We start from the raw sequence: 13,294 nt of genomic DNA, 5'->3' as shown, positions 1-13,294 counted from the left end.
CCATTTGGTACGTGATAACCAACGATGTGCCCTTCCCTGGGGAATATTATTTCTTCTGGTCTCAGTGCTCCATAGCTACCTGTAGTTCTTTTTGTAAGGTAGAGGTCTCGTGGGCATTTTCTGTCTACTTTGTCTTGTTTCTTGTTGTATTGGTTCAGCTCATGTATAGACAATAATTATGATGGGAATTTATGGGTGCACGATTTGCCTCTGTGCCTCAGTGAAATCATTTTCATGAGTAATTTCTTTTTATTTATTAAAACTTTAGTTGCTTTTCTATTTTTTTGTGCAAGAGCACAATGGTCTCTGACATTCATTGATGAATCTCCAATTTAAAACTGCAGTTGAATGAATCCATGAGGACAGATACACTACAAAGTTGCATGTAACAGTATTACTACTGCATATGAAGCCTTCTTACTGTACTTTACTATGTGGCTCATTTTGCTGAGCTAAGAATCTTCACCCCCACATCACCCAACAAAGAAAGTATTTTAATTAGTATATCACGAACAACGTCAAGGATCTTCTCAATTAAACTTTTTTTCAAGGCTTTAATCTCTTCATCTCTCAGCTTTATTTCTCTTCTTAAATCTTCATATTTCTTCTCAATTCCTTCAAGAAGTAGATCTCTTAGGGCCTAACAAAAACAGACAATATATTTCTCAGAATACACATGACTGGTATTTCATAATAAGAGCATCTGAGCAAATGTGCACATGTTTCCACAATCTTATAAAAAATAGAATTTGGCAAGTGTGTCCAAAACTCAAACATTCACCTGAAGACCCAGAGAAGCTATGGCTGATATTTCCTTACAACTCTCTCCATGGGATGACGGAGACTTCGGGTTATGACAGCCCTGAGAACTATGGAGTAAGGTACAACATCTGGGGTGGTGGAGTTGAGGGATTAACTCACACCAGTCTCAGTTTCATTGAACTGAGCCAACACCATCTGTCTCACAAACGATGGTAAGTAACTGTTGTCCCTGAGAGTGGGGCAGCCAAGCTCTGGGATGGGAGAAAGACTGCATTTGTATTGTACTCCATTTCTGTAGAATGCAGCAACCAGCTCTGGAAACAGACAGTGCTGAAATCAGAGCAGCGAATTCACATCCTGTCTCATGTGATTGTTTCAAAGACATCCTTGACTGTCCTGCTAAGAATTCTTAGAGTGAGCTGAGGTGTTTTTCAGGTGGAGGAAAATGAGACCACTCTAAAGCATACAAGAGTGGCCGCCGGAGAAAGTTTCGCTTCATTCCAACATAGGTTACTAACACTACAGGAGATGGTTTATCTCTATAATTAAGGTCTTCACTAGGATTAAGGTGGATCTGAGGTTTTCATGTTTACATGTCATTGGGGGTTCTCTCTGGGATCATGAATTCCTAGTCAACGTCACATATTTCCAGGAGAGCCATAGTTGGTCATGTTTTCATCCCATCAAGACTCACCTTCAGCTTGTGGTCCAGAACCCTCTCCTGATCTCTCAGAATGTTCTCCCTTTCCATCTCCATCTTCTTCTGCAGCTGGTCCATGTTTTCTGAGAAGCTTCTCATTCGAGTCTCAATCTCTTGCTCTTTCTTCTTCTGTTGCTGCCTCATTAACTCCAGCTCCTTCTCAAGTGCCTCATTCTTGGCCAGTTCAACTGTTCCACAAGGGATTTAGAGAAGGAAGAAAGGAAAATCAGAACTGAGATCTGTGCTCCTGATCTCAGAATTCAGGCTGATTTCTACATGAAAACTATCTGAAACTTCACATCACCATGCAATGGCTCCCTAGGTGATGGAAATGCACTGACTGCCTAGGCATGCAACACCAGCCTCAATCAGTTTTCAGATCTGGAAGAGGATGCAGGAGGGAGGTTCTTGTTTGGGAGATCTTCCTATCCATCAATCATGGGCTCTCCAGGAAGTCTGGAAGAACTTAGCCCTTCTCTGTACCTGCCATGACTCTCTGTCCATCACTGAGAGCTTTGTCTGACTGCAAGATGGACTCCTCCACAGTGATCTGTGACTTCAGGAAGTTCTGGAAGACCTCACTTGCCTGGGTAACAAAAGAGTGAAAACCTTAAACAACAAGGTTGTAGTTTTCTGATGGAAGAGGTATCATTCTTTGACATTTCGACCCTGTCTGCCGTATTTGAATCCTGTGTTAGTTCACATGTGTGTACTGTAATTCTTTGGTTGTAACAAAGTCTACCATCTTTGCTGAGATTGAAAAATTAAACCTCTGTAAAAGCATTCTGCTAGCTCTCTAGCCTCGTGGTTCAACAGTGTTTATATCTACTCCTTCTTGTAATGATGCCCCTGATAGCTTGATTCCTTTAGCTGCATGTAACATGCACACATACACCTCTTCAAACAAGGCACCTAGCACCTCAGACCCTCCCATTGTGTTCCTGCACTGACTACACATACATTCCTCTCTAAATGATAGTATAAGTGTCTGCACCCCTAAGTCAATCTTGTCATTAAGTTTCTATTCAACTGTATAACATATGTTTGCATCTAACAGAATAACAAGGCCAATCTGTACTCTAGTAGATTTTATTGCATGCACAGTGCTGTCTGGAAAACTTTGTCCTTCAACTTTTATGAAGAATACCCATAGTTAGAATCTTATGCCTATGCACAATTGAGCATGTATATGATTAAAATCAGATGAGCTATGTGTGAGAAAGGGCATGTGCATTTGATAAATTGAAAGCATAACTTAATCTATCCTTCAGAGTAGAGAGCCACTCAAACTATGGCCATCGTAACTGCCTCTGCCTTCTTTTAGATAGGACTTGTGCCATTTTAAAAGCCTCACTCATATGGTCGCTGTAGATCTGGCCAGCATACACTTCTCTCATCTGTATGATTGTTTCACTCTGAATGAACCTGCCCTGCTTCTTTGGCAAGTCTGTGTGAGCTTTTCTGTTCATTGCATCCCTCAACTGCACAATGGAGATCCTGTTAAGAAGTAATTCATCCTGACCCTGAGTTTTAAACTGATATTCCAATGAGGAAAATAACACTGACTCGATTTAGGAAATGATATCTCAATATATTAGCACTATCACCACCACCACCACCGCCGCCGCCATAATCTCTTCTGCTGCCTCTATGTCTTTAAGTTTGATAACTAGTTCATATTTAACAAGAACACTCTATTTGTCTATGCCATCTAAAATAATAAAACAATATAAACTTTTTCCTGCAATAATATGTACATTTGGATAAAAAAATTATCAGATTATTCAACAAATCAATGTTCTCTTTCATTTGGATTTATATTATAAATATTACTTCTAGAGGAAAGAAATAGAAATTATTTACTATTATGAAGTATTTCATATATCTAAGACTAGAATGGTCATGATTTATTCACTCTGCTTTCTCTCCATAAAAGCCTAAGTGCTCTTAGGAACCAAGAGCAGCAGTCCAGCTCTCACCGTGCCCTAGCTGCCCAACCACACCTGCCCTCACCCCTCACCTTCACTCCCTTCCTGGGCACTTGCTCATAGTCCTGCTCGACCTTCTTCCTGGCCTCTAGGTAGAGACTATGGCCCCCAGGAACATAGAAAGCTCCATGTGAGATGCTTTCCCTCAGGGATGCTGAGAGCTTGTCCAGTTCAGCTTGGCAGTGACTGAGAGACGCTGATTCATTCTGTTCCATGAAAGCCCCCTTCCTTTCCTCTATGATGACCTGCAGGGTGAGTAAGGGAAGACAAATCAAGTGCATTTTTAGAAGAAAGGTGCCACTGTGTTTGTTCTAGATAGAGTAATGGGACAGTCCCAGAATGAACTGGGACAGGATGAATGGGGGACTGGCTCTCTGTGGTCACCATGAGTTCCTTCTGTAAACATTTGTAATTTCCTTGGCTTCAACTCATTAACTATATGAGTGAGGTGAGTAAGCATGAAATCTGTGTTCTTCTTCATCTTTTAGGATAAAATCAATAATGACTGTAAAGTTCAGTGAGGAGGGGACAGATAGATTCCTTGGGAGAATATGTTTTAGTGCAGGTCAAAATATTTGCACGGAAAATCCACCTGTTGGTTCTGAGTAGATGTGTTATGAACAGAGAAAGTAGTGAGTGCTTCATGGAAGGACATTATTCCTACCACTACATCAATTTACACTATGGACTAACTTCAAAAGATGGAATTTGCTGACCAAGAAGAAGTCTTAACCTAAAAAGCTTCAGTGTGTCAACTCCCTGAAGGATATGTGAACTCATTAATTTTTAGTGACACTTTAAATAGAAATAATGGATTGTCAGTTCTGAGATTGATAGACATTACTGTTTAGAATACTGATAAGAAAACAAACATTTAGTATGTTTGGGTGTTAATATTTAAACTTTTTTAAAAGATAAAAAACTGAAATTTACTTAACCATGGGAACCTACCAAAGTCACTTTTCTATAGCTGATTATAGACAAGAAAACCCACAGAGATGAGATGTAAGGGAAGAGCAGAATGCCCCCTGACACACTAAAGACAGAGGGGACTCTAGAGCCTTTAGACAACACCCAAGTTCATCTGGCACTGGATTTAAGGTTGTTGGAATGCACTGAATAGAGACCCATGCATCCAATGCTGCACCTGACTTGACAAACTGTGACTTATAAGTACATATTTTTGAACACACTAACCGTATATCAACTTATTCTATATCAATAACATGAACTTAGATTAGAGAGATGGCTCTGCAGTCAAGAACAATAACTGCTCTTCCAGTGAGCAAAGGTTCAATTCCCAGCTTCCACGTGGCAGCTTACAACCAGGTGTAATTTCAGATACAAGAGATCCAATGCATCCTTCTAGCATTCATGGTCACCACATACTTATGCTACACAGGCAAAACACCCACACACTTAAAAAAAAAGAACTATTAAAAATGAGAAGCATCTAATAAAGAAAGGGGTGTTGTTGTGTTGAAGAATCCATTACCAATTAGTATTTGGACCCCTTTATGACAAGGATGCAGCATAGATCAAAAAGCAGATTCAGACCTATCTGGCAGAAGGGTAGGCATCAGTAAGAAGAAATGCTAAGGTACATTACCACAAGCTTCTTCTGGAACTTCCACTGGTCATCCTTGAAGGAGTGTTCCATGAAGACAGCAATGGCTTCCTTCTCACAGGCTGAGTGCACATCCAGCAGCTCCGGGAGCGTGTCTGTGGGGAGCCTCACTCGCTGGGCCATCTGCTCACTGTAGTGCTCAGCTGCCCTCTGCACAGCTGCAGAGTTCTCACGCTCCGCCAGTGTTTTTACTGCGTTCTCCAAGCAAGGTACTGTCCCATTGTTGATTGCATCCACGTAGGTCTGCACTAGATTCCCCAGTCCTAGGTAAACATCATATTTAGGGTGCGCTGGAAAATTTTCACTCCTTATTGTACAAGATATTGTAGTATACATCCTCAAAAGCCCCACCGTACTGAATACACACTTCTCTTTTCTTCCCTCTGCCCTCCTTGTCCTCATCCTTATGCTGTTTTTATGAATCCATTTATGAAAAACTCACAAGAGTTTTTATTATGTATTTGTTTTTGTTGTTCTTCACTCCACTATGAAATTAAATTAATGATTAATGCAGCTTGTTTAAAGGATTCCTAGCATACTTTCCCATCAAAATGAATGAAGCAGCCTATTACATAGAATAAATTCTTTAATTTTTGAGTTCATTTCCAAATGAAAATGTAGAGCTTTTGTCTAAGAAGGTCAAGAGTTTCAAGGCAGTGAGACACGTTAATACAGCATAGACCTATCTCTGCCTGGGCTACTATAGAGTTCTCTTGTCCACAAAGTCTGCTGTGTATGGAAGATTAAGTTTAAATTTGTTTCTCACTCATTTACTAACAATGCATACAAGGTCTGTTGTTTATTTTCAGACTCACTTAAATTAACTGAAATCATTGGTTGGCTGGGTGATAGGCTGTGACACTAAGGATTGAACTTACAACCCGATATGACATCCACAGCTCTATTTTATTTTTATCTATTTTATCTATTTATTAATTAATTTGCTTTTGTGATCCTGAGCATTAAGCCATTGGCCTAATGTGCATTCTTAGTAAGTGAGCTTTCTTTGAATTATATTCCCAGTTCTTTTCTACATCTATTGGCTAACTTATGTAATTTGCATGTAGGTTAGTTATTTCTGCTTTTTGGGACTGAGTCAGGGCCTTGTCCCACTATAAGCACTTGCTGCTTTACTGTACTCAGCTCCAAATTCTTCTGCCTGTTTATTAGCCTCAGACAATTTTCGCCTTGGCTGCCATCAGGCATAGGATCCCTGCTACCTCAGCATCCTATATGGCTGGGATTACAACTGTGTACCAAAACATCCATCATAAAACAAGGTTTACATCTCTCATGAGAAACCATTACCTTACATGGCTTAGCATTATGCATGTTGCTCTCTCTCTTAAGTAGAGAGGCATTCATAAAAAAAATTGGATTTCCACTTATGACACAGACTTCTGCATTCCCACATTCTTGTATAGCAAATATTACTGCAGATAATTCTAGCCAAGAACCCAGACTTTGCCTTATACTGACCCAGAGAAGATATAAGCTTTGCAAAAGTGACTCACGACTCCCAGTGACCAGGATCCCCTCTCCAAGTCTCTTGCCAGTTGCATGGGTGAAGATATAAGAACAAAAGTTCTTCAATTGTTCCTGGAATTTAGGGTTCATTTGACTTTCTGGTATGCTCTCAATCTTGGATAAGAGTTGTGGGTCACTCACTGGCCAGACAAAGACAAAACACTTCCACCTAGGAAAGAATTGTCTGATGCATTCCCTTGGCCGGTTGGATACCAGGGTTTGGGGATCCTGCCCTGAGGAAGAAGAAAAGCAGATAGATCCATAGGCATATATGGTGGGGGTTCAAAAAAGAGTCAGTTTTGTTTTCGGGGGTTGATTGGTTGGATAGTTAGTTGGTTTTGGTTCTCATACAAGAATACAAGACTAGGCTAGGCTGACCCAGAACTCACTATATAACCAAAGATGACTTGTAACTCCTGCTCCTTCTGCTTCCATATGCTGAGTATGAAACCACAGGCGTGTGTTAGCACACATAGATTAGAAGTTACTGGACACCAATCCTAGCACCTTCCACTCCTTAGGCAAGCTCTACATCAACTGAGCAGGTAATGATTTACATTCTTTTTATTTTAATGTATTAAATTTATTGCTAGAGCTTATATATAATTATATATAAATATAAAACATGTGCATTGTTTATTGTTATACAAATATATTTATTTTATTGCATAATATATTTATGTAAAGTTAATAATTGTATATAATTATAATATAAAATTATATTTTGTATAAGTTTATGTCTACAATTATATGTAACTTAATGTACATAATTTACTGAAGTATATTTGCTTTTATACAATATAATCTGTTTAGAGTTTCCCTTCCCCATCTGCTCCCAGATTCTCTACATTCCCCCACTCACACAAATCCACACTCTTGCTTTTCCTCTCTCATTAGAAAACAAACTGACCTATGATAATAATGATAATGATGATAATAATGATGATGGTGAGGATGGTAAAAAAACTTGACTGGGACAAAACAAGCAAACAGGAAAAAAATTCAGAGAAAAGACAAATGAAACATACACACACAAACAATGAAATCTACACAGAAGACCCATACAAAAGTTTTGGGACAATAATACATAAGCAAAATACTTGTACGGTTGAAAGATGCATAGACAAAGCATTGTAAGACTTCCCAAAGCACTAAGAGTTCCCTTTGTGTTGGTTATGCACTGTTGGTGCTGAGTGGTTTTTTTTTTTTTTGAAGGTTATCATATATACAAGGCTATAGGATAACATTCACACCTTTTAAAAATTGATGACCCATATTTCTTTGCAAATCAGGCTTCAACTAAGGAAATATCTATGTAGACATGGAAGACTAAAATTATTGCTAGTTTTAAAGCATTCTATGCCTGGATGTATTTTGGGGTAATAAGTGGCTTGTATAAAATTACATGATTACTAAATTAGTGCCTTATTGATTGAAAAGTTAGATGTAAGTCTAGATTATTCTCAGTTTTCTGTAGAAAACGGTAAGTGGGAAAGGTTGAGAAGAGGATTCATGACAATACCACTATGATACTAAAATTAGTCTTGAAATAGGAAGCTATTTTATAGTACAAATGTCCAAAGAACACTTAAAATTTCACCACTGCCTTTAAGACTAATATGGACATGAGCCACTTCTCTTCAGACTCTGAGCAGGACTTTATAGAAACTGACAGCAGTTGATCCTCCTAATCCTGGAACAGTAGCTTCAGAATGTTTGCCAACTATGGGAATGGAGAAGGATGAAGAAGTGAAGGAGAGTTGGTGTTTCTTCAAACCTTTCATCAGTGACATAGCTGTGTAGATACAACACATTGAAATTATTGCCTGAGATAATAACAAAAGACTATGTTGAGCAGGAAACCGTGATGGAGAGAGTAGATGCTGTTCTGATGGGTTTTAGACATATTGAAAAGGTAAAAAGTTATGAGTTGAGGAGACAGTTTAATTTGTTGCTATTTAAAAAAACATTTTATGGAGAATATATCACCATGAGTTTGTTAAATTTGTATTTCTAGTTTGGAACAATTAGACCAAGTATGTGAAAAATATTACCTCAACAGGCAGCTTTTTGTTGAGATTTGGTGTCTAACAAATAAGAATCTAGTGGTTTTCAGCAACAAAATCAGGGGCCAAGGGAGCAGAGAGGAGTGTTTGGTGTTCAAAACTTTTCCTCTTTTTTCATTTGATGCTAAGGTATATCATGGGTAAAGTGCAAGTTGACTTTACATATCCTTGCTTGGTATTGGGCTTTGCTCTTCTTGAGATTAAACTTCTAACCTTAAGCATATCCACCCAACTCCTAGCTCCCATTTCTACAGACTTCAGTCTAGCCTCAAATGCCCATGTTACTCCAGATGTGAGAGAAATACTCAGTGAATGCCCCCCATATTAAGATACTCTGTCAAATGCCCATGTTATTCGCGAGACATGACAGAACTGCTCAGTGTCCATCCCAATATTAAGATCCTCTGTACCCTGTCCAAGCTCTGATACCTGAAACCAGCTTCAAGGCATTCTCCAGGTACTGATCTTCTGTGATGCAGTGACCATCCAACTTCAGCTCCAGAGTGAAGTCCCGTACAGTCCAGATAAAGTCTGGAAAGAAGCCCACAAACTCTCTAGCATCTTCTAGCCCATCAGACCTTGGGGAAGACTTTGCTCTGATGAGCTCTGTGAGTTTTGTCACATAACCAGGACCCGGTTAAGGAAAAGGAACCCAAATCACAATTCCTTTATTGAAAAAGTAAGCACAAACATTTTTTTCCATCCTATCTGATCCACCAGTAGAAACTCAGCCATGCAAAACTCTTATTTCCCTAAGTTCCTCAGTAGAAAATAGGACATTGGATCTTTGAAGGATACTGCAGCTTCTCCAGGGCATCGTTGTTGATGGTGCTCATGCTGTTATAGACTAAAGTGCTGCTCAGAAGCACAGCCAGGGCGAAGATCCAGTCATCATTCCTAGGGTCACCCTAGAAGGCACAGGGGAAGGGTCTTTAGAGCTGACTTTTTCCTTAATTCTCATTTAAAGCTCATCCAGATCTTTGCTTGCTTGAGTTTCAAGTAATTTATTAGTTCACTGAAGAAACAGGATGTTAGGACATGAGCACACATTTTAGCTTTAATGATTACATCAGGATTTTTATTGTTGTTATTGTTGTTGTTACATTTTTCTGATAATAAAATTTTAATGATATTCTCTTTAACATGTTTTCTTTCTTATTTTAAAAAAATTATGATGACATGGATTAACACACTGAATATTATAAAACTTAACATGGTATCTGGAATAAAATCAGATGTTCAATGGTGGGGGCTAGCATTTATTCAGGCAGCATTTATTTGACTCTTGTCCATATGTTTCACAGAAGTGATGCCTCCAATCGTATCCAGTTAAAGACAATAAGCAGTCATTTATGTCAACTAGATATTTTATGCTGTCCTTAAACTCCACTGATAGTAATGAGAATGGCAAATTGATAAGATTCATTCAACAGAAAGAGCTTTTCTGTTAATAATAATTAAGAGAATTATAAGAATTGCCATATCAAATTAAATATAGGTACAAAGGTTGGAAAAAGAGCACTGGCTAAGATGTTGTGCGAGCCAACTGCTAACTGTTAAGGACTTGGTAGAGTAAGTACATGACGGACTCATGATACATGAAGGTAGAAGCCAGCACGCCAGCATCCTCTAGATAAAAACACCATTATAAGCGGAACCTGGGAAATCCTTCCAGCCAGCATAGAGTAACTTTGTTTGCTCCTGCAGGGGTAAAAGATTGAATGGTGAATTCTCAGGCAAGATGACAAAGGACCTTAAATATTAAGCTATCTTGTTTATATAAATTATACTACTGTCTAAATTATAGCATAATACAGATATTATATTTTTTTGTGAATGGTGCATAAAGTTTAGCCCTGAGCCCTTAAATAAATGCAAAACTAAAACAGATAAGTAGGAGATTTTCCATGGACAATTTGATGAAAGGAAGTATTTTTCATGCAGCAAAATTTAAAAGTAACTAAAAAAATCAATCTTTGGTGTCTGGTTCAAAAAGGAAAGTAGGATCCTTAATTCCACTTTGGAAAGCTATAAAGACCAATCTTCCTTACAAGTCAGTCTTAAAACAAGATAAAATTGAAAAGAAAAATGTATTTCATAATGTAAAAAATAACTGAAAAAATCACCTAAAAATGTTTGATTTGATCGAAACTCGGAAGTATGGTTGGTCTCACAGCTGAGTTGAATGTTCTGTGTGTAGCTAATAAATATCCACAGGAAATGCCATTCACAGTTAATGCTGACTTCAAAAGGGCCCATTCATAGAGACAAGTTTCATTGTCTCTCTGCTTCTCTAGGGCACATTTACCCTTATCAGCTTGTGATGAAGCCCATAAAGCACAGAATTGACCACATTCTAGGGAGGACTAATGCTCAGGCTCTGAGAGAGCTCATGAATGACCCTCTGCAGGAGTCAGCCTGGCAATGAGCCAGGTCTACAGGGCAAACTTCAGATTGTGAATCATTATTCCAGTTCAAGGCAGAGAAATCATTTTTGAGACATAGCTTCTTTGGAAGTCAATGAACCTTGGGGGTGCACCCATTTCTCTCAACCTTATTTGCTCCCCCTAACATTCCAGAGGTGTTTATCTAGAAGTTCATGCCAATGAGCCTCACCACATGTCTGTTCTCATGGGATCCCACCTTACTTAAATACTGATGAATCAATAGCAATAGATTAAAGCCATTGGGTACATTTGTCTGTGGAACTGTATTCAGAGCAGAATCTTTCCTATCTTCTCCACCATCTTGATGCTAATTCTAAAAGACTAAGACTGAGCTGCTAAAGGACTATTGGCTCAGTTCCCTATAATCATTCATTTTATTGAAAGGAAGTAAATGCTTTATTTAACAGAGCACAATATTTGACTTTTTGTTGTTGTTATTATTGTTGTCCATGGAAGTGTTGTTAAAAGCATCAAGTTCGAGTCATCTTCTATAGTTTTGGTTCTAGAAAGTGAGATTATACCTTACGTGTGAAATTGCAAGAGATTATTAAAATACAAAGTGAAATCAAAAGTAACGTCGTGAGTCACTCACTTGCTGACTCACCTTTTCTACATCCCCAAGACCCTCAGTGTCTAGAAGGATCAGGGTGTGACTTGACTTTGTTGGGTGAGGCATACACCACATCCAGATGCCCTTGGTTTCAGACTGAACTGTGCATCCCAGAGGGAAGCCTGAAGGGAAGAGGAAAAAAAATATGTGTATAAATATATATAATATATATGTATATATGTATGTGTATGTATATGTGTGTATGTGTGTATGTGTGTGTGTGTGTGTGTGTGTGTGTGTGTGTGTGTTGGCTTATATACCAGGCAACTAAGAAACTTCAAATCATTATTTCAGCATGCCAGAACATCCCCCAAAATAAAATAAGGTTGTCCCCATGTCACTATGAGAATTTGGTTTCATTTAGCATCTGCTTTGAGAACCAAGAAGTCCGCCATATGGACAATGCCAAGTAAGGGTCCAAGGTGGAAATGAAAAATCATCTTCTGAGTCCAATGAAGTGAAGACTTTGATGACAAGAATGAGTCTGAACAACCAGACTTTAAGACTGAGAAGAATAGAGATAGAAGAATCAATTCAACATTATCATTGGTTACATAGAGAGTTCTAAACCACCCTGGGATACTTGAAACCAGACTCAAAGAAGAAATGTATTTGTAAATAAATGGGTAAATTAAATTTTCAAATAAAATAGAAGCTGGATGACTTGAAACATATAAAAGTATGAGGGAATAGACAAGGAATTGAAAGAATAGTAGTTTACTTTAAAAATTGGTAATTGAAGTATGGGGTATTCATGGTGCAATGTTTATTCCAGAAAGATTGTTGTATTTTAGATAACAAAGTCACCTTAATGTGATGTACCTGTTCCACACAGAAATCAAAGCATCTTTCAGAATAGAGGAGATGCAGCAAAAGAAGTCAGGTAAGAAAAGGTTAAAACAAATTGTGTAGGGTTCTGAGGAGCAGTATAAGATAACAAGAAAAAGGATTGAAGCCTATGATTGACTCAAGGTTAGGACAATGGGTTGGCTTTCCCATATATGTCTCTAGTACATGTAAGAACTTGAATCATAAAGATATGGAGCCTTAGCCTCTGTCTAGGACAACACTCACCTTTGTTCTGACCAGCCAGGCAGTTCATCAGGTAGGATTTTCCTGTGCGGTACATCCCTACAATGGCCACCACAACCACAGGCTGAGAAATATTGTTAAGAATACAGATGGCTTCTGGATTCACCATCAGCTGCTTGTTCTTATTTTCGACCAGACACATGGGGGACTTCATAGTTCCTGGTGCCATGACAGCCTGTAAAACCAAAGAGACTGTCATTCCAGTAAGGCATTCAGAAGGTATTTCAAATGGTAGTTATTCACGGCATGCACATCATAGCTTCCTTACTGTAAACTGGACTAGTTTCCTCAGCCTCCATCAAACCACAATGACAGAAACTGCACATGAAAACAACAATATTTTCTTGTTCCATGTATAGGATCAAACACTCAAATGTTTGGTCAGAAGACAAGGCAATACAGTCTATGGGGATGTCAGGGGCAAATGTTTGTCTCTGAGTTCCAGTTGACTCAGGCTTCCCTTGGTATTGACCAT

At 38.6% G+C, this 13,294-nt stretch overlaps 2 protein-coding genes across 2 annotated transcripts; both read right to left on the bottom strand.

Annotated features, from left to right (window-relative positions):
• Positions 1-439: 439 nt before the first annotated feature.
• On the bottom strand, positions 440-9,304 carry LOC116895224 (guanylate-binding protein 4-like; the record flags this gene model as incomplete). The annotated part of the gene is made up of 7 exons (XM_032896552.1): positions 440-640; positions 1,457-1,650; positions 1,946-2,048; positions 3,483-3,695; positions 5,060-5,340; positions 6,592-6,837; positions 9,100-9,304. Coding segments are annotated over 7 exons (1,443 nt in total), but the record flags the coding sequence as incomplete, so codon positions are not given.
• A 127-nt stretch (positions 9,305-9,431) lies between these two features.
• LOC116895223 (guanylate-binding protein 6-like) lies at positions 9,432-12,988 on the bottom strand. The gene is made up of 3 exons (XM_032896550.1): positions 12,802-12,988; positions 11,722-11,849; positions 9,432-9,578 (listed from the first exon to the last, which is right to left on the bottom strand). The coding sequence occupies exons 1-3, from the start codon at positions 12,986-12,988 to the stop codon at positions 9,432-9,434; spliced, it is 462 nt and encodes a 153-aa protein (XP_032752441.1).
• Positions 12,989-13,294: the final 306 nt, after the last annotated feature.

This window comes from Rattus rattus, chromosome 3, assembly GCF_011064425.1.
Source record: "Rattus rattus isolate New Zealand chromosome 3, Rrattus_CSIRO_v1, whole genome shotgun sequence".
In the NCBI taxonomy this organism is placed as follows: Eukaryota; Metazoa; Chordata; class Mammalia; order Rodentia; family Muridae; genus Rattus; species Rattus rattus.
Note: the sequence above shows the minus strand (reverse complement) of the source record. Positions and strands in the feature narration are given on the sequence as shown.